Source organism: Vulpes vulpes, chromosome 7, assembly GCF_048418805.1.
Source record: "Vulpes vulpes isolate BD-2025 chromosome 7, VulVul3, whole genome shotgun sequence".
NCBI lineage: Eukaryota > Metazoa > Chordata > Mammalia > Carnivora > Canidae > Vulpes > Vulpes vulpes.
In genome coordinates, this window is record NC_132786.1 from 37971710 (window position 1) to 37991606 (window position 19897).

Sequence of the window (19897 nt, forward strand, 5' to 3'; positions counted from 1 at the left end):
GGGACGCCTGAGTGGCTCAGCAGTTAAGCCTCTGCCTTTGGCTCAGGGCGTGATCCCAGAGTCCAGGATTGAGTCCCACATGAGGCTTCTTGCATGGAACCTCCTTCTCCTTCTGCCTATGTCTCTGCCCCACCCCCCTCTCTCTCATAAGTAAATAAAATCTTAAAAAAAAAAAAAAAGGAATAAATTTTCATGGCTTTTGATTTGGCAATGGATTCTTTTTTTTTTTTTTTTTTTTTGGCAATGGATTCTTAAATAGGACACCAAAAACATGAGGATCAAGAGAAATAAACAGATTTCATCAAATCTTTTGTCATCAAAGAACACTATCAAAAGAGTGAGGGGGGATCCCTGGGTGGCGCAGCGGTTTGGCGCCTGCCTTTGGCCCGGGGCGCGATCCTGGAGACCCGGGATCGAATCCCACGTCGGGCTCCCGGTGCATGGAGCCTGCTTCTCCCTCTGCCTATGTCTCTGCTTCTCTCTCTCTCACTGTGTGCCTATCATAAATAAATAAAATTTAAAAAAATTAAAAAAAAAAAAAAAAAAAAAGAGTGAGGGGATCCCTGGGTGGCTCAGCGGTTTGGCGCCTGCCTTTGGCCCAGGATGTGACCCTGGAGTCCCCGGATCGAGTCCCACATCGGGCTCCCTATACGGAGCCTGCTTCTCCCTCTGCCTGTGTCTCTGTCTCTCTCTCTCTCTCTCATGAATAAATACAATCTAAAAAAAAAAAAAAAGAGTGAAAGATAACCCACACAATGGGAGAAAATACTTGGAAATTATGTAACTGATAAAAGGCTAGTATTTAGAGTACATAAAGAAAAAGAACTCATAAAAAAAAAGATGGGGTCAGCCCAGGTGGCTCAGCGGTTTAGCACCTGCCTTCTGCCCCGGTCGTGATCCTGGAGACCTGAGATCGAGCTGTGCATCGGGCTCCCTGCCTGGAGCCTGCTTCTCCCTCTGCCTGTGTCTCTGCCTGTCTCTCTCTCTCTCTGTGTGTGTGCGTGTCTCTTTCATGAATAAATTAATAAAATCTTAAAAAAAAAAAAAAAAAGACAGGATGCCTGGGTGGCTCAGAGGTTGAGCTTCTGTCTTTGGGGTCCTGGGATCAAATTCTGCATTGGGCTCCCTCTGCCTATGTCTCTGCCTCTCTGTGTGTGTCTCACATGAATATTTATTTATGATATTTATTTATGAATAAATATTTTTAAAAAGACAAAACTCAATCCAAAAATGGGCAAAGAACCTGAACAGATATCACTGTAAAGATATAGGAAGAGACATTTCTCCAACAAGCACACAAAAAGATTAGTCATTAGACAACATCATTAGTCATTAGGGAAATGCTGATCAAAACCACCGTGTTATAACACTTCATACTCATTACAATGGGTATCTAAAAGGAGGTGGGGATGGGATAATAAATATCAGTGAGGATATGGAGAAATTGGACCCCTCAGAAACTGCTGGTGAGAATATAAAATGGTATAGCTGGTGTAGAAAACAGTTTGGTGGTTCTTCAAAAAGTGAATACAGGGGGCACCTGGGTGCCTGGCTCAGGGGCTGACTGTCTGCCTTCAGCTCAGGTCATGATCCCAAGGTTCTGGGATCAAGTCCCACATCAGGCTCCCTGCATGGAGCCTGCTTCTCTCTCTGCCTGCATCTCGCATCTCTGCCTCTCTCTGTGTGTGTCTCTCATGAATAAATAAATAAAATCCTTAAAAAAAAAAATTATGCTTTACCTTTTCACCCTGTGCCTCTTGTTGTTTTTTTCTGACAAGTTTTTGCCGTTTCTCATTCTTCTCTTCTTCTTCTAAAACAGCAAACATAAAAGTGCTTTTTATTTCCAAATATCATAAATTGAAAGTTTTCTCTGAAAGTAGTCTGTAGACAACATTTTGGAGACAAGAGACAACCTTTCAAAAAACAGACTATTTTTCAAATAATGAAAATGACATATATACAGACAGTTCAAACAAAGAAATCCACAAGTAAAATCTATAAGAAAAGGTCTGAGACAACAATTTTCTGACATGTATTAATATTAAATAGTTGTATTTTTGGTGAGGAGGCTTCAAGAATGACTATGGGAGCACCTGGGTGGTTCAGTCATCTACACATCTGCCTTCAGCTCAAGTTATAATCCCAGAGTCCTGAGACTGAGCCCCAAGTCAGGCTCCCTGCTTAGGGGAGAGTCTGCTTCTCCCTCTCCCTCTGCCCCTCCCCACCTCATGCTCTCTGTCAAAAAAATAAAATCTTAAAAAAAAAAAAAAAGAATGATTATGTTGGGGAGCACCTCGTTTGCTCAGGTGGTTGGGCATTCGACTCCTGATCTCAGCTCAGGTCTTGATCTCAGGGCTATGAGTCCAACCCCTGCACTAGGCTCCACTTTACTTAAAAAAAAAAAAAAAAAAAAAAAAGGGACGCCTGGATGGCTCAGGAGTTGAGCATCTACCTTTGGCTCAAGTCGTGATCCCAGCGTTCTGGGATCGAGTTCCACACTGTGCTCCTGGCAGGGAGCTTCCTTCTCCCTTTCTCTGTTTCTCATGAATGAATAAATAAAATAAATAAATCTTAAAAAAAGAAAAAGTTGGATTTTTCATGTAGGCCCTTATAGGGCTTCAGCAGCTTCAGGACATGCCATGAAAACTCATTACTGCACATGAAGTGTGGAACACTGCACTACAGACATGAGTACCATTTGGTCACCCTTGGACATGATCATAAAAACAACATGCCTGGGCACCTGGCGGTTCCAGTCAGTAGAACATGTGACTCCTGATCTCGGGGTTGTAAGTTCAAGCTCCACATTGGATGTAGAGATTTCTTAAAAATAAAATCATGAAATCATTAAAAAAATAATAAATGCAACATGCCTATACTCTAAAATTGGGATGTGGGATCCCTGGGTGGCGCAGCGGTTTGGCGCCTGCCTTTGGCCCACGGCACGATCCTGGAGACCCGGGATCGAATCCCACATCAGGCTCCCGGTGCATGGAGCCTGCTTCTCCCTCCACCTGTGTCTCTGCCTCTCTCTCTCTGTGACTATCATAAATAAATAAAAAATTTAAAAAAGATAAATAAATAGAACTGGGATGTGTTTGGCAACTCCCGTGACTGAACCAATATTAGGTTATTAGGTAAATGGCAAGAGAAAGGATTTTTGCTGTTGTATGACCTTTAATATTCTGGGTACACTAAGTTAGTTAGTTAGTTGGTTAAAGTAGGCTTGAGTTCACAACCCTGAGATCAAGACCAAAGCTGGTATCAAGAGTCAGATGCTTAACCAACTGAGCCATCCAGGAGCCTCTACTAAGTTTCATTTAAATTAATTTCATTTAACTGTGTTCTCTTAAGGAATTATCCATCCTTTTGAAAAATATATCCCTTAATGTGCCTGGCTCCTTAAATAGGAGCATTCCTTTGTCAACTACTTTCTTTCCTGGCAATAAATATTTCCTCAAGTTTATTAAGGGAAAAAGATTAGGGCAGTAGCAAACCACATACGAAATCAGGAGGCCACTAATCTGCTGTGTGACGAGTCAGACTTAATGATCTTAAGACTCCCTCCTGAACTCTGAGTCAAAGAATATAGCTTCTACATAAATCAATAACAGGTAGTTAAGGGGCCTTAATCCTTTTTTTTTTAAGGAGGCTCCATGCCCAATGTGGGGCTTGAACTCATGACCCTGGGATCAAGAGTCATATGATCTATCGACTAAACCGGCCAGGTGCCCCAAGGAGCTTTAATCCTTAAAGCCATTGAGAATTGACTACTTCTGAACTTTGACAGACTTCATCATGCAAATCTTTATAAAACATGGAGGATTAAAATTTTGGATGAAAAAAAAAAAAAATTTTGGATGAATCTGAAGTCTTGTATCTCAACATCTGATGACACTAGGGAAGACAGAAAGTGTATAAACAAGCTGATTTTTTACTAATTTGAAGAAAATCTGACAATACTTAAGCACTTTATGCAGTTTTAATTACTTCTTTTTTTTTTTTTTTGAAGATTTTATATATTTATTTGAGAAAGAGAGCAAGAACAGAGGGAGGGAGAAGCAGTCTCCCCACTCAGGAGGGGGACCAACATAGGGCTCGATCCCTGGACGCCAGAATCATGACCTGAGCTGAAAGCAGACATTCAACCAACTAAGCCACACAGGCACCTCTCTCTCTCTCTCTCTCTCTCTCTCTTTTTAAAGATTTTATTTATTTATTTGAGAGAGAGAGCACAAGCAGCATGGAGAAGGAGGAGGAGGAGGCTCCGTGCTCAGCAGGGAGCCCAACATGGGCTTCATCCCTGGACCCTGGGATAGTGACCTGAGCTGAAGGCCGACTCTTAACAACTGAGTCACCCAAGTGCCCAGCTTCTAACCCTTTTAATATTATTAAAGGCTTTTAACAGTTAAACATTTTACTCATCAAAAATAAGAGCAAGCATGGTTTCCTAAAGTTAGGAGTAAGCACCTAACTCTACAGATAAATAAGTGTAAAGTGTAACTACCACAGTGAAATGAAAGATAAACTAGGTTGAAAAGCCTTTACAAATTAATGGTAGATACAATTACCAATTGTTGAATAGTTTATAAACTGAAAACCTCAAAGAACAATTAAACTGTACAATTTAGGGGCATCTGGGTGGCTCAGTTGGTTAGGCATCAGCCTTGGGCTCAGGTCATGATGTCAGGGTCTGGACTGAGCCCTGTGTCAGGGTCCCCGCTCAGCAGGGAGTCTGTGTCTCCCTCTCCTTCTGCCCCTCCCCCTCCTTTCCCCAACTCCTGCACCCATACGCACGTTCTCGTTCTCTTTCTCTCTCTCTCTCTCTCAAATAAAATCTTTAAAAAATAAATAAACTGTGGCATCTGGAAGGCTCAGAGGTTGAGTGTCTGCCTTTGGCTCAGGTCATGATCCCAGGGTTCTGGGATCAAGTCCTGCACTGGGCTCTCTGCGGGAACCCTGCTTCTCCCTCTGCCTCTCTCTCTCTGTCTTTCATGAATAAATAAAAATCTTTAATAAATAAATAAACATGGGGATCCCTGGGTGGCTCAGCGGTTTAGCGCCTGCCTTCGGCCCAGGGCTTGATCCTGGAATCCCAGGATCCAGTCCCACATCAGGCTCCCTGCATGAAGCCTGCTTCTCCCTCTGTCTGTATCTCTGCCTCTCTCTCTGCCTCTCATGAATAAATAAAATCTTAAAAATTAAATAAATAAAAATAAATAAGCTGCACAATTTAAAATTAGAGAATTTGCAATGTATCAATATAGAAATGGTATCATTTCATTTTTTTTTTAATTTTTATTTATTTATGATAGGCACACAGTGAGAGAGAGAGAGACAGAGACACAGGCAGAGGGAGAAGCAGGCTCCATGCACCAGGAGCCCGATGTGGGATTCGATCCCGGGTCTCCAGGATCGCGCCCTGGGCCAAAGGCAGGCGCTAAACCATTGCGCCACCCAGGGATCCCAGAAATGGTATCATTTCAAATGCATATAAAGGATAATGTACAATTTCCATATAAAGGATAATGTACAATTTCCTTTATATGCATATAAATGTTGGTTTTAGGGGCAACTGGGTGGTTCAGTTGGTTAAGCATCTGCTTTCAACTTAGGTCATGATCCCAGAGTCCTGGGATTGAGCCCCACGTCGGGCTCTCTGCTCAACAGGGAGTCTGCTTCTCCCTCTACTCTTCCCTGCTCATGCTCTCTCTCAAATGAATAAATAAAATCTTTTTTAAAAAATAATGTTGGGTTTAAGGGCATCTGGGTGGTGTAGTCAGTTGAGTGTCAGACTCTTGGTTTCAGTTCAGGTAGTGATCTCCAGGTGATGAAGCCCCTTGTCGGGTTCCAAGCTAAGGAAGGAGTCTGCTTGAGATTCTCTCTCTCTCTCTTTCTCTCTCTCTCTCTCCCTCTGCCCCTCCCACTCATGCTCTCTCGCTCTCTCTCAAAATAAATTTTTTTACTCTGCCTCTCTCTCTCTCTCTCTCTCCTCTCTCTGTGTGTGACTATCATAAATAAATTAAAAAATTTTTAAAAAAATAAATAAAATAAATTTTTTAAAAAAAATTTTAACTGGCGATTTATTGTCCACTAAAAATCAAGAAGAGGGGCACCCAGGTGGCTCAGTTGTTTGAGCACCTACCATCGGCTCAGGTCATGATCCCAGGGTTCTGGGATCGAGCCCCCCACTTTGGGCTCCCTGCTTTGTGGGAAGCCTGCTTTTCCTTCTCCCTCTGCCTGCCACTCCTCCTGCTTGTGCTGTCAAATAAATAAAATAAAATCTAAAAAAAAAAAAAAATCAAGACAAAAGTTGCAATGATTACCTTGAAGTGGCACATCACAAATTAACAGTAAATGGTTCTTGTTATGCAAAGTTCTAGAATCAACAAAGAATTTAAGTATAAAATTATAAAAGGGTAGCATAAACAATAAACTTACCTTTCAGATATACTTGAGATGATTTAAATGAATTAAGCCATGAGGTAGTCACAGAAATAATTAAAGTAAGAAGAGCAAGCAGTAAGAAAATCCGACCACACAGCAAAATTAGATCTTTAACTCCTTATAAAGGTAAAGAAAAAAAAATTACTATTAAAATTCAAGACACTTTTCTTGATATTAATAATAAATAGTAAGGCATTAAGATTATTTAGAGTAGTAAAGTACAGTAAAAGTTAATATATGCAACTGTCTTACGATTTTTTTCATATAGTCTCCTTAGTAAGCTAAAACTCATTGCGGATATCATTACCAAAACAAGTTTTCAGAAAACAATTTTAGAATAGCTTCTGTCTCAGAAATATAATTCAAGTGACTGGCTACATTATAAACATTATGATTATCAATAACGCATAAATTCTGGTTTCCCTCTGTCCAGAGGAAATAAAATTATCCCATTGGGAATTAAATTTTCACAGTATCATCTTGCCAAATTCTCATTCTATTAAAAAATCATTCTGAAACACAAAATTCATATTTCTCATAGTTAAATTATGTTCCTGTACACTTCTCTATTCCTCAATATTAATTCAGTCACTTGCAAAGAAAATTTCTATATACATCCATGTTTGCCTAGAAAAAAGTAAAAATTCAGTATTTTGTCTCATTTTAAGAATAAATATGATAATCAAATGAGCAAAAGTGTAATAAGCACCTGCACTTCATGTAACACAATTTGCTACATGGTGAGGGAGCAAAAATAAAGTTGGGTTAAAAATAATTTCTGTGCTCCAGGAGTTTTTAGTTTTGTAGCTCTAAAAGTTTCCAGGCAAAGGTACAGAAAAACCATCACATTCAGGGCTGGTAATTAGTCAATTTAAGATTAATGAAGAAAATACATATACAGACTTAAATCTTTCTTTCTTTCTTGAAGTATCATTGACTACACTTGTGATAAAGATTTTATTTCTTTTAATTTAATAAATTATTTTTTTTTTAAATTTTATTTAAGTAATCTCTGTACCCAGTGTGGGGCTCAAATTCACAACTTGGAGATCAAGAGTCACACACTCTTCTGATTGAGCTAGCCAGGTGTCCCATAAATATTTCATTTTTAACTGAAAAGCGATATATATGTTATCCTTTTCAAAAATAGCAATTTAAAGTTGTTTAGAGAAGAGATACTTGTTTTGCCTCACAGTCCTCCAATTTTTGCCACCATTAGCTGTTGATTTAAGTGTTGTTCAAAACAACACCTAACTAAGTCTAGGGTATTAAAAAAGTAATTTAATACCGACAGTACTGGGGACCCCTGGGTGGCTCGGTGGTTGAGCATCTGCCTTCAGCTCAGGTCGTGATCCTGGGGTCCTGGGACTGAGTTCCGCATCGGGCTCTCCGCAGGGAGCCTGCTTCTCCCTCTATGTCTCTGCCTCTCTCTCTGTGTCTTTCATGAATAAATAAATAAAATCTTTAAAAAAAAACAAACCTACAGTATTGGTATTTAGAGAAATCACTAAGTTATAGGATTTATGTTCCATAATACTGCTTTTGTGTTCTAACAAGCAAGCAATTTGCAAATGTCATATGGGAATATAAAAGAACTAGATTTGTGTGTACATCTTTCAAGTAAAAAATTACTTAATTAAATAGATTTTTTTGGGTACTTATTCTCAAGAGCCCATGTGCAGGGCAATCAACACTTGTAGTACTTGACTCCTTACTGGGTGGGGGAGAGAGAAATATACAAAGCTAGGTTTCATCGTGGTCTCTACTTCAGAATTGAACATAAAGGGCAGCCTGGGTGGTTCAGCGGTTTAGCGCCGCCTTAAGTCCAGGGCCTGATCCTAGACACCCGGGATCGAGTCCCACCTCCGGCTCCCTGCATGGAGCCTGCTTCTCCTTCTGCCTGTGTCTCTGCCTCTCTCTCTCTCTCTCTCTCTCTCTCTGTGTCTCTCATGAATAAATTTAAAAAATAAAATAAAAAGAATTCAACATAAGAGGGAAACATGAAGGTTAAACCCACCACTAATATATCCAAAAACGGACTGATTCTCCACAGGTCCACTATTTTTCCTGTTTTCCCTTTATCACTCCAACAACCAACTACTTAGGGTTGTTCAATTCCATAGGTAGGAGTCATTCTAGTCATTCTTGATCCCTCCTCTCCCATTAATCCATCCACAAATCCTGTTGATTCTACTTTGTAAATATTCCAAATCCGTGGCGCCTGGGTGGCTCAGTGGCTGAGCATCTATCTGCCTTTGGCTCAGATCGTGATTCCAGGGTCCTGGGATCAAGTCCTACAGGGGGCTCCTCATAGGGAGCCTGCTTCTCCCTCTGCCTGTGTCTCTGCCTCTCTGTGTGTGTCTCATGAATAAATAAAATCTTAAAAAAAATTTTCTAAATCTGTGAACATTTTTTTCATCAGTTATCATCCTAGTCCAGGCCATCATCACTACTTGCCTACTTCACTCAGAACCTCACTTGCTTCACTGCTTCCACTACAGCCTCCTTTCCACACATTCTCCACAGAATCCACTGACTGACTAATAATCTCTTCGCCCAATGTGGAGCTTGAACTCACGGCCTGAGATCAAGAGTCGCACACTCCACAGACGGAGCCAGCCAGTCCTCTAGTGACTCTCAAAGCCTTAGGGATGCCTTAACCTCCGCCAAGTCTCGTTTCCTCAAGCGTAGGATGAGGATTCTACTAAGTACAGACGCCCCCTCCCCCATAGTTATAATACAGATTGGATAAGATAATGAATAAACAGCACTTAGAGCGAGGCTTGTAACAGATGCCCAGTGACATGTTATCATCTCAAGCCACTCTCCCCCTAAGTCTCCCTGATCCATCAACAGTGGTCTTCAGCCCTTTCCTCCAACAGGTCACAATTCCTTTCGTCTGGAATGTTTGGACTCTGGCTCCGTAGCGTTTCCTTAAATTCCTTAGAAGGCCTCTATTACCTCACCCTACTTCTTTGTGAGCGTTCAAGACAATCTGAAAGTAGTGTCTACGCGCCTCCTGCGCTTCCCGCCAGCCTGTGTCCCCTCGCACGCGAAACCCGACGGACGCCTCCAGCGCGAAGGCGGGTCGACCTCCCTCAGAGGGGCTGCGGGCGCGGCGCCAGGAGAGAGACAGGCGCGGTGCAGTCTGGGAATTGTAGTCCCAGACGCCGAAGAAGACGCGACCGCGAGACAGGAATTCGACACAACATTGATGGGAAAGTTATGCGGCTGTGAATGCCAGAAGGGAAAAGACAACAGTTACCTAGATCAGGGCTCCCACGCCGGAGCTCCAGACACAAGATGGGGAGAGCAGAGAGGAGGAAAATCCCAACAACCCCACGAGAAGCCATGGTGGCGGGAGCGCGGCGTCCGGGCGGGAGCCCCGCCTCTTCCGGTTGCGCCTTCCTCTGGACGGTGAGGAATGGAGCCCTTAGTGAGGGGCGGTTTTCGGGGTCGGCTAGACCCTGAAGCCCGGTCGTTGGTTCGACTACGATAGCCCCCGTTTTTGAACTCATAACCTGTAGCCTTATATCAGAAGAAATGCAGATCATCTCCCCACGTCACATTATGTCCAGAAGAGCTGGCGTGCCTGGCAGCCTCCCTCCCTGGCCAGATGTGAGAAAGCAGAGCTTGGGCGCTGGCGGCTGCACCCGGGAGGCCGGGCCCGCAGCGCTCGTCCCTCGGCGGCGAGTTGGACTCTGGAAGCTGTGAAAAAGAACTCTGAAGAGTAAAACGTATTGGAAGATAAAGTGTAGTGTTGCTGTGAATGACTTACCTTGGCGTCATGGTTCTATGACCTCATTGCCATCCCATGACTCGCCTCTATGGCGCTTCTGCCCACCTGCAACTCTTAAATGACAGTGGTCTCCACAGTTTACAAAGTTTCTTGCTTTAAAGTTTTGTGTTCTGGCCCATGCATCAATCCTCCCGCCTCACCCTTCTGTGGAGTCCAGCACATTTATTGAACTCCACAGTGTGCCTGGTACTGTAGAACTATGGGAAATTCAAATCTATGTAAGTTACTAAATTTGTCCTCAAGAAACTCAGTTTACTAGCCCTGCGTGTAAACAGATAAATACAGGGACGCCTGGGTGGTTCAGTGGTTGAGCATCTGCTTTCAGCTCAGGGCAGGATCCCAGTCTGGGGATGGAGTCTGCATCCCGCTCCCTGCAAGGAACCTGCCTCTCCCTCTGCCTAAGTCTCTGTCTCTGTCTGTCTCATGAATAAATTCAAAACAAAACAAAACAAAACAAAAAAAAAAAAAAAAAACGGATCAATACAATACAGCACTTGAGTGCTATGATAGGGATACCCACCCGGTACAATGAACTCTACCCCTACGGTTTGGGGGTAAAGCCTTCAAATTGTGTTGTAAATGTCAGGAGTTGATTGGAGGATTGGCAGTGAGGACCAAAGGAAGAGTGGGATTTCAAATTTAGGAAGCAATGCAGAGGAATTACCAGTTTAAGTATATAATGGTTTAAATAGTTTAAATATTAAATACGTAATAGTTTAAAATAATGCACTTTAAAGTTTGAATGGAGGGAGGGCTCAGTGTTTGAGCATCTGCCTTTGGCTCAGGTCGTGATCCCAGGGGTCCTGGGATCGAGTCCTGCATCAGGCTCCTCACAGGGAGCCTGCTTCTGCCTCTGCCTATGTTTCTGTCTCTCTCTGTGTGTCTCATGAATAAATAGTAAATCTTATAAAAATTTTTTTAATTTAAAAAAAGTTTGAATGGAGGGACACTTGGATGGCTCAGCGGTTGAGCATCTGCCTTTGGCTCAGGGTGTGATCCCAGGGTTCCAGGATCAAGTCCCTGATCAGGCTTCCTGCATGGAGCCTGCTTCTCCCTCTGCCTGTGTCTCTGCCTCTCTCTGTGTGTCTCTCATGAATAAATAAATAAAATTTCAAAAAGAAAGTTTGAATGGAGATGTATGCATAGGTTGGAGGTAGGCCCACAGGGAACTTTGCTTTGTATATGGGCTAAGAACTTTGTCCTGAACCTGAAAGTGCAAAATAGGAAGGCACAATCTCAAAATCAATTCGGTGAAGTAATATAAATTATAACATGACATACCAATTAAATAATTAAATATATTGACTCACTAAGAGATTCTTATTTGTTGTCTGTATGAACACAGGAAAAGAAAGTTCCACAGTTCTTACCATCTTCATTTTTATACAGTTTCCTCCTTTAGGTATTTTTCTTGTTATTGTTCTCTGGCTTTATATATTCCTTTTTTTTTTAAGATTTTATTTATTTATTCATGAGAGACAGAGAGAGAGAGGCAGAGACACAGGCAGAGGGAGAAGCATGCTCCATGCAGGGAGCCCGATGCAGGACTTGATCCTGGGACTCCAGGATTATGCCCTGAGCTGAAGGCAGACATTTAACCACTGAGCCACCCAGGCATCCCTGGCTTTCTATATTCCTAATTTCTTTTTTTTTTCTTTATTTATTTATGATAGTCACACACAGAGAGAGAGAGAGAGAGAGAGAGAGAGGCAGAGACATAGGCAGAGGGAGAAGCAGGCTCCATGCACCGGGAGCCCGACGTGGGACTCGATCCTGGGTCTCCAGGATCGCGCCCTGGGCCAAAGTCAGGCACCAAACCACTGCGCCACCCAGGGATCCCCTATATTCCTAATTTCATCTGTTGATAGCGCCAGTGAATTTCTGTCAAGAGAGTAAAGTGGAGGCTTGCAAGTACTCTAGGGTCATACACATTTTCCAAACTTTGTCCATTGTGAAATCTCTCTCTGTCCATTGTGATTATCTATGCTAACTCCTTGCAAAAAGACCAGCAAAATAATCCGTTTTAGTAAAACCAAGTTTCCCACATACTACATTAAGGGAGAATACTATCTTGACAAAGTCTTAATAGTGTCTCAGAGAAAAGGTCAAGGATTTTGAAGTTTAGATTGGAGTGGTTTAAGGTGCGCTTTTCGATTCCTTTGTGGGTACCTCACTGGGATTGGACATAGTGCATGGTATAATAGTTTAGGACTGGTGGGCTGAGCAAGATACGAGACTTGACAGCAGGTGAGTTTCCTTTTTTTGGTAAAGAAGGGGATTTGCCAATTGAGTGATGAGTTCAACTTCTCAGTACCTGAGAGGGAAACTTTTTACCCAGATGAGCAACCTATTGTTCAGATAAATGGATTTTCAGGAAAATTTAAAGTTAATGAGTTATGTACTGACAGCCTACTTACAGGCAAGAATTTCCTGGAACAATAGTAGAGTCATTATGGTGATTGATGTAATTCTTTTTTTTTTTTTTTTTTGATTGATGTAATTCTAAGTGATTATAACCCATGGGCTACAGGTGTCTCAGTTCTCACAATACAATCTTATAAACATCCTTGGGTATAGTATAAGAGAAAGAGATTTTAAAATCTACATACTTCATATTAAATTATTAACATTCTTAAAACACAAATTTCACATTTTTCTTAACAAGTGATGCAACCTGTTCATGTATTAAAAAGTAGGATTGCCAACATATTTAAAAATTATATATAATTGGGCAGCCCTGGTGGCTCAGCGGTTTAGCGCCACTTCAGCCTGGGGCGTGATCCTGGAGACCCAGGATCGAGTCCCACATTGGGCTCCCTGCTTGGAGCCTGCTTCTCCCTCTGCCTGTGTCTCTGCCTCTCTCTCACTCTCTCTCTCTCTGTGACTGTCATAAATTAAAAGAAATAAAATTAAATTAAAAATTAAAAAAATGAAAAGATTACTTAAATAAAACTTGAAAAAAAAAGAAAATTTTCAGACAAGAAAGTTAAAAAATGTAGTGAGTATCCATATACCCACCACATTTTATTTTTTTTAATTTTTTTTTAATTTTTATTTATTTATGATAGTCACAGAGAGAGAGAGAGAGAGGCAGAGACACAGGTAGAGGGAGAAGCAGGCTCCATGCACCGGGAGCCCGACGTGGGATTCGATCCCGGGTCTCCAGGATCGCGCCCTGGGCCAAAGGCAGGTGCTAAACCGCTGCGCCACCCAGGGATCCCAACCTACCACATTTTATTATACATATTTTAATCACATATCTATGAACCTGTCTTCTCTTTTTTTAACTTGTCTTTTTTTTTTGAGGCATTGCAAAGTTGTATACATTAAGGGCTCCTGGTGGCTTGGTTAAGTGTCTGACCATTAATCTCAGCTCAGGTCTTGATCTCAGTGTCATGAATTCAAGCCCCACATTGGGCTCCAAGCTGGGTGTGGAACCTAGTTAAAAATTAAAACAAACAAGCAAATACACAACAGGTGCCTGCATGGATCAGTCAGTTAAGCATCTGCCTTCTGCTCAGGTCATGATCCTCCGGGGTCCTGGGATCAATCCTGCCCTGTGGATTAATCCTTGGGATTAATCCTGAGCTCTCTACTCAGTGGGGAGTCTGCTTCTTCTTCTTCCTCTGCCCCTCCTTCCTCTCAGGCTTTCTTGCTTTCTCTTTCAAATGAATCAATAAAATGTAAAAAAAAAAAAAAAAAAAGTTGCAGACATTAGTACACTTCCCCCAAAATACTTCAGTGTGCATATCATTAACTGTATGTTATGAATATGTATACTTGACATGATATGCATACTCTAGCATGCCTATCATTAACTATGAAAAAACATAAATATCTAAACTGTACATTGCTTGAGTTCCAGTATAAACATTGTTAAAAGATAAACTAAGGGAGGGATCCCTGGGTGGCGCAGCGGTTTGGCGCCTGCCTTTGGCCCAGGGCGCGATCCTGGAGACCCCGGATCGAATCCCACATCAGGCTCCCGGCGCATGGAGCCTGCTTCTCCCTCTGCCTGTGTCTCTGCCTCTCTCTTTCTCTCTGTATGACTATCATAAATAAATAAAATTAAAAAAAGAAAAAAAAAAAAGATAAACTAAGGGATATTAAAAACTTTAGGTATTTATTTGAGCAAAAATCTATTTGAATTGGGCAGCATCCAATCCAGGAGACACAAAGGAGCTCTGAGACTTTTATAGCCAGAGGAAGAGAGAATAAGGAAGTTATTCTATGCAAAAAATAGGTTGGTTATTGCAAGATTACTTTCCTTTGGGCGATGGCAGGGGTCTATCAAGCAGATTACCTAAGTAGTACTGATGTAGTTTTGGAATGTAAGTGAGGTTTAGTGGGATGAGGTCAAGAGCCAATGACCAAGAAAGAATTCTTTTTTTTTTAATAATAAATTTATTTTGTATTGGTGTTCAATTTGCCAACATACAGAATAACACACAGTGCTCATCCCGTCAAGTGCCCCCCTCAGTGCCTGTCACCCATTCACCCCCACCCCCCGCCCTCCTCCCCTTCCACCACCCCTAGTTCGTTTCCCAGAGTTAGGAGTCTTTATGTTCTGTCTCCCTCCAAGAAAGAATTCTTGAGACATCTTTGGTGCAAAATGGTGGTTTTATTTATTTTTTTTTAATTTTTATTTATTTATGATAGTCACAGAGAGATAGAGAGAGAGGCAGAGACACAGGCAGAGGGAGAAGCAGGCTCCATGCACCGGGAGCCCGACGTGGGATTCGATCCCGGGTCTCCAGGATCGCGCCCTGGGCCAAAGGCAGGCGCCAAACCTCTGCGCCACCCAGGGATCCCAAAATGGTGGTTTTATTAAAGCACGGGCAGGACCCCTGGGCGGGAAGATCTGCTGCCCGGGGCCTGTGAGGGGTGACTGATTATACACCTGGGAATTGGGAGGGGTTTGAGGATAGTGTACTCTATAATATAAGGAATTTTGGAAGCAAGATTTCCAGGACCTTGAGGGGGCTAGCTATTGTTGGGAAAAGGTCACTTATTACCGTCTAATAAAACCTGAGTGATGAGACCCTTCAGATGTATATAGGTGGGCCATGTGCTTGGAGGATGATTGCCAACACATATCTTGGGGGTTTAGAGATAAAGGGACATTTCTAAAGAAATTTGTTGTTGTTAAAGATATTATTTATTCATGAGAGACAGAGAGAGAGAGAGAGAGGCAGAGACAAGGCAGAGGGAGAAGCAGGCTCCATGCAGGGAGCCCAGTGTGGGACTCGATCCCAGGACTCCAGGATGGTGCCCTGAGCCGAGGCAAATGCTCAACTGCTGAGGCACTCAGGCACCCTATTGCTAAAGCTTTTTATGATATCCCCCATCTTCTTTCAAAATACATTGCTAACACAATTAAGTAGAGGTTCAAAGGGTGAAAGAGCTATTGAGTGCATGTGTGATTTCCCCCTAGATGTGTCTTCTGAGATAGTGTCCAAGTTCCCCACAAAGCAGACTTGCTGTTCTTGTCAGAAAGATTCCTTCTGCTTACTGTAAAATTCTTTTTGTTAATCTCACTTTCAGTTACAGCTATTGTCTATCTCTTCATGATTTATCCTTTCCTCAGTATTACACACTGAAATTGTGTAACTAGTAATATTTGTTTTATTCCTTCCTCATATTATTTTTATCCTCATAAGTGACTGCAATTATCTTTACATATGCATCATAAGAAATGCATGTCATTGAGCAACCTGGTTGTGCAAGATTCTTTGTATACCATTATTTCCTGTACAGACTTCTCAGATTGTTTATAGAAGTACTATTACCACCTTCCATCTAGTTTAATAGCTCTTGATCTGTAACCTCAAATAACACGAAGTTGTGATATAAATTAGTCACTGATGAGTCATGAATACATTTCCTACAAATTATACTATAGAGAGAATGCAGAAGGAGAAAGAAGCTACATTAAAAAAAAAAGGGGGTATAATGCTAAGTGAAATAAGTCATTCGGAGAAAGACAAATGCCATACAATTTTAGTCATATGGGGAATTTAAGAAACCAAGAAAAAATGAACAAAGGAAAAAGAGACCAAAAAAACAGACTCTTTTTTTTTTAAATTTTTATTTATTTATGATAGTCACCCAGCGAGAGAGAGAGAGAGAGAGAGAGAGAGAGAGAGAGAGAGAAAGGCAGAGACATAGGCAGAGGGAGAAGCAGGCTCCATGCACCGGGAGCCCGACGTGGGACTCGATCCCGGGTCTCCAGGATCGCGCCCTGGGCCAAAGGCAGGTGCTAAACCGCTGCGCCACCCAGGGATCCCAAAAACAGACTCTTAATTCTAGGGAACAAACTGATGGTTACCAGAGGGGAGTAGGGTAGGGGAATGAATGAAATAGGTGATGGGGGTTAAGATTATGATGAGTATTGAGTAATGTATGGAATTGTTGAATCACTATAAATATGATATGTACATATGCATATGTAAATATCATTGCAACTAATATAACTGTATGTTAATCATACTGGAATTTAAAAAATCATTCACTTGTACCCACGTACAGTTGGTAAATTTTATGTATGTAAATTCTCAATTTTTTTAAAGGTTTTATTTATTTATTCATGAGAGACAGAGACAGAGAGAGAGAGAGAGAGAAGCAGAGACATAGGCAGAGGGAGAAGCAGACTCCATGGAGGGAGCCTAATGTGGGACTTGATGCTGGGATTCCAGGATCACACCCTGAGCTTAAGGCAAAAGCTTAACCACTGAGCCACCCAGGCGTCCCTCAGTGGTTTTTAAAAATGGGTAAATGAAGAGATAAAAAATGATATTTGACATTTTCTCCTACACAAAATACCATGAAAAAATATTGGCTTCTTTAGTTTTTACCATAGGACACTATCTATAATGGTTTCTCTCCAGTAATTGTTAAGAGAATAGACTTCAGAGTTAGGACTCTAGATTTGAATTCCAGCTCTACCGTTTACCAGCTGTGTAGTCTTGTACAGGCTATTTATCTTCTCTGAACCTCAGTCTTTTCATCTATACAATGGAGATAATAATGGTATTTATTTCTTAGGTTGAGGAAGAGATAACATAAAGTTCTTAGCATTACACCTAATAAAGCTCTTAAGCATAGTACTTATTTACATGTTAGTTGTTGGTTTATTTTTTTAATAATTTTTATTTTTTTTAAGATTTTATTTATTTATTCCTGAGAGACACACACGGAGAGAGGCAGAGACACAGGCAGAGAGAGAAGCAGGCACCATGCAGGGAGCCCGATATGGGACTCAATCCCGGGTCTTCAGGATCATGCCCTGAGCCAAAGGCAGATGCTCAACCGCTGAGCCACCCAGGTGTCCCTAATTATTGGTTTATTATTTTGACAAATATTTCACAGTGTCTTGGTGGAAATCACCTAAGTTTTCTAACGTTTGAAGAAAAATTCAATGATGAAATTATTAAGAGATGAATTGCTTGGGGTTCTGCTATTTTTCACAAAATAACTTAGTTTTCATTCTTATCTTTTTTTAAAAAAATTTTTAAAGATTTTATTTATTTATTCATGAGAGACAGAGAGAGAGAAAGAGGCAGAGACACAGGCAGAGGAAGAAGCAGGCACCCTGTGGGGAGCCCAATGTAGGATTGGATCCCTGGTCTCCAGGATCACGCCCTGGGCCGAAGGTGGCACTAAACCGCTGAGCCACCCGGGCTGCCCCATTCTCATCATTTTTTATTTTATTTTTTTAAAGAAAAACTAATTTTTTAAAAGATTTATTTATTTATTTATAAGAGAGAGAGAGAGAGAGAGAGGCAGAGACACAGGAGGAGGGAGAAGCAGGCTCCATGCCAGGAGCCTGACGTGGGACTCGATCCCGGGTCTCCAGGATCGTGCCCTGGGCCAAAGGCAGGAGCCAAACCGCTGAGCCACCCAGGGATCCCAATTCTCATCATTTTAAAAGTTTATTTTATTTATTGATCTCTACACCAAACACGGGACTCAAACTCAAGACCCAGAGACCAAGAGTCACATGCTTTTCCTTTTTTTTTTTCACATGCTTTTCCTAATAAGCCAGTGAGTTGCCTCCATTTTCAGCATTTAATATACTAAATCTGGGGATCCCTGGGTGGCGCAGCGGTTTGGTGCCTGCCTTTGGCCCAGGGCGCGATCCTGGAGACCCGGGATCGAATCCCACGTCGGGCTCCTGGTGTATGGAGCCTGCTTCTCCCTCCGCCTGTGTCTCTGCCTCTCTCTCTCTCTCTCTCTCTCTCTCTCTGTGACTATCATAAAAAAAAATAATAAAAAATAATATCCTAAATCTACCTCTTATTAACTACCTTGACTATATTTTTAGTATAGCTGATAATTTTTTTCCTTGAAGAAAACTTAGAAACAGTCTGAAATCTTCAAGTGCTTGGGATATGGCTACCTGTTCCCCTTCCCATGTAAGTCAGAACCAAAAGGTAAAAACACTTATATGAAAATAAAACATTTTAATCCCAAACAATACCTTATAAATCTTTAGTTTCAACATATTGCATGGGTTTATGTAATTAGTGGCAAAAGATTCTTTCCTCCTTTACAACTAGCAGGGTTTTATATAGATCTTTACCTCCTTTCATCTTCTTTGTGTAGTTTTATGGTGTCATCTTTCTCTCATATTTCCTGGTTCAAAACTTGTCATCCTTGACTATTGTACCCTCCCTCCAACCTTCACTTAGTTATACCTGTCCAATCTGTTTTTTCCTATCTGTTCTCAAAACAGCCTTGGGCTCCTATATAGTCAATTTTACCATCTCCAGTTCATGTCAGATATTTCCAGGGAAAGATATCTCAGAAATTTTCAGCAACTACTTATGGCCTCTGGACTAATGTCTAAACACCTTAGCCTGGGTACAAGCAAGACTTTCCAGGACTCTACCCAACTCCCATTACCCCTTTTTCAAATTTCCTATAGTCCAGTCAATCTGTACTCCTCTACTGATGTATCTATCCATTCATTATCCTACCCCTATGGACTCATTTCCTACAAAGTTATCCTCTTTATTTGACATGCCTACCTTCTTTTTGCCAGCCTTCCCATTTCACAATTGAAGAAGTGATTATGACAATGTCTGTGGTAGGAAATGAATCCAAGTTTCTCAGACTCTTGACTCCTTTTTTTTTTTTTTTAAGATTTATTTATTTATTTATGATAAACACACACACACACACACACACACACACACACACACACACACACACAGAGGCAGAGAGAGAAGCGAGCTCCATGCTGGGAGCCCGATGTGGGACTCGATCCGGGGACTCCAGGATCACGCCCTGGGTCAAAGGCAGGCACCACACCGTTGAGCTACCCAGGGATCCCAGACTCTTGACTCCTAAATACTTCAGTGACTCCTAATTACTCCGGTGTGTATCTCTTAAGAAACAAGGATATTGTCTCACATAACCACAGTACAATGATCACAGGAGGAAATTTTGCATCAATGTAGTATCAGGATATATTATATAGGCCACACTTCAAATATCACCAACTATTCTTTATAGTGAATTTTCCCCAATTCAGAATGCCATCCAGGACCAAGCCTGGTCTTTATTTCTCATATTTCTTCAATATTCTTTTTTTTTTTTTTTAAAGATTTTATTTATTTATTCATGAGAGGCAGAGAGAGAGAGAGAGAG

At 41.5% G+C, this 19897-nt stretch overlaps 1 protein-coding gene across 5 annotated transcripts in view; it reads right to left on the reverse strand.

Moving 5' to 3' along the window:
* The window catches only part of UBXN8 (UBX domain protein 8), a 32752-nt gene extending 22388 nt beyond the window's left edge, over positions 1 to 10364 (reverse strand). For 4 of the 5 annotated variants that reach the window (XM_025993557.2, XM_025993558.2, XM_025993556.2 and 1 more), the window contains exons 1-3: positions 9713 to 10364; positions 6442 to 6564; positions 1740 to 1810 (exon numbers count right to left, since the gene is read on the reverse strand). In XM_025993557.2, coding sequence (XP_025849342.1) covers positions 1740 to 1810; positions 6442 to 6564; positions 9713 to 10001 — 483 coding nt within the window. In that variant the 5' untranslated portion in view covers positions 10002 to 10364. The remainder of the gene's footprint in view (positions 1 to 1739; positions 1811 to 6441; positions 6565 to 9712) is intronic. The other variant, XM_072763569.1, reaches the window with a different exon arrangement.
* Between the last annotated feature and the right edge of the window lie 9533 nt (positions 10365 to 19897).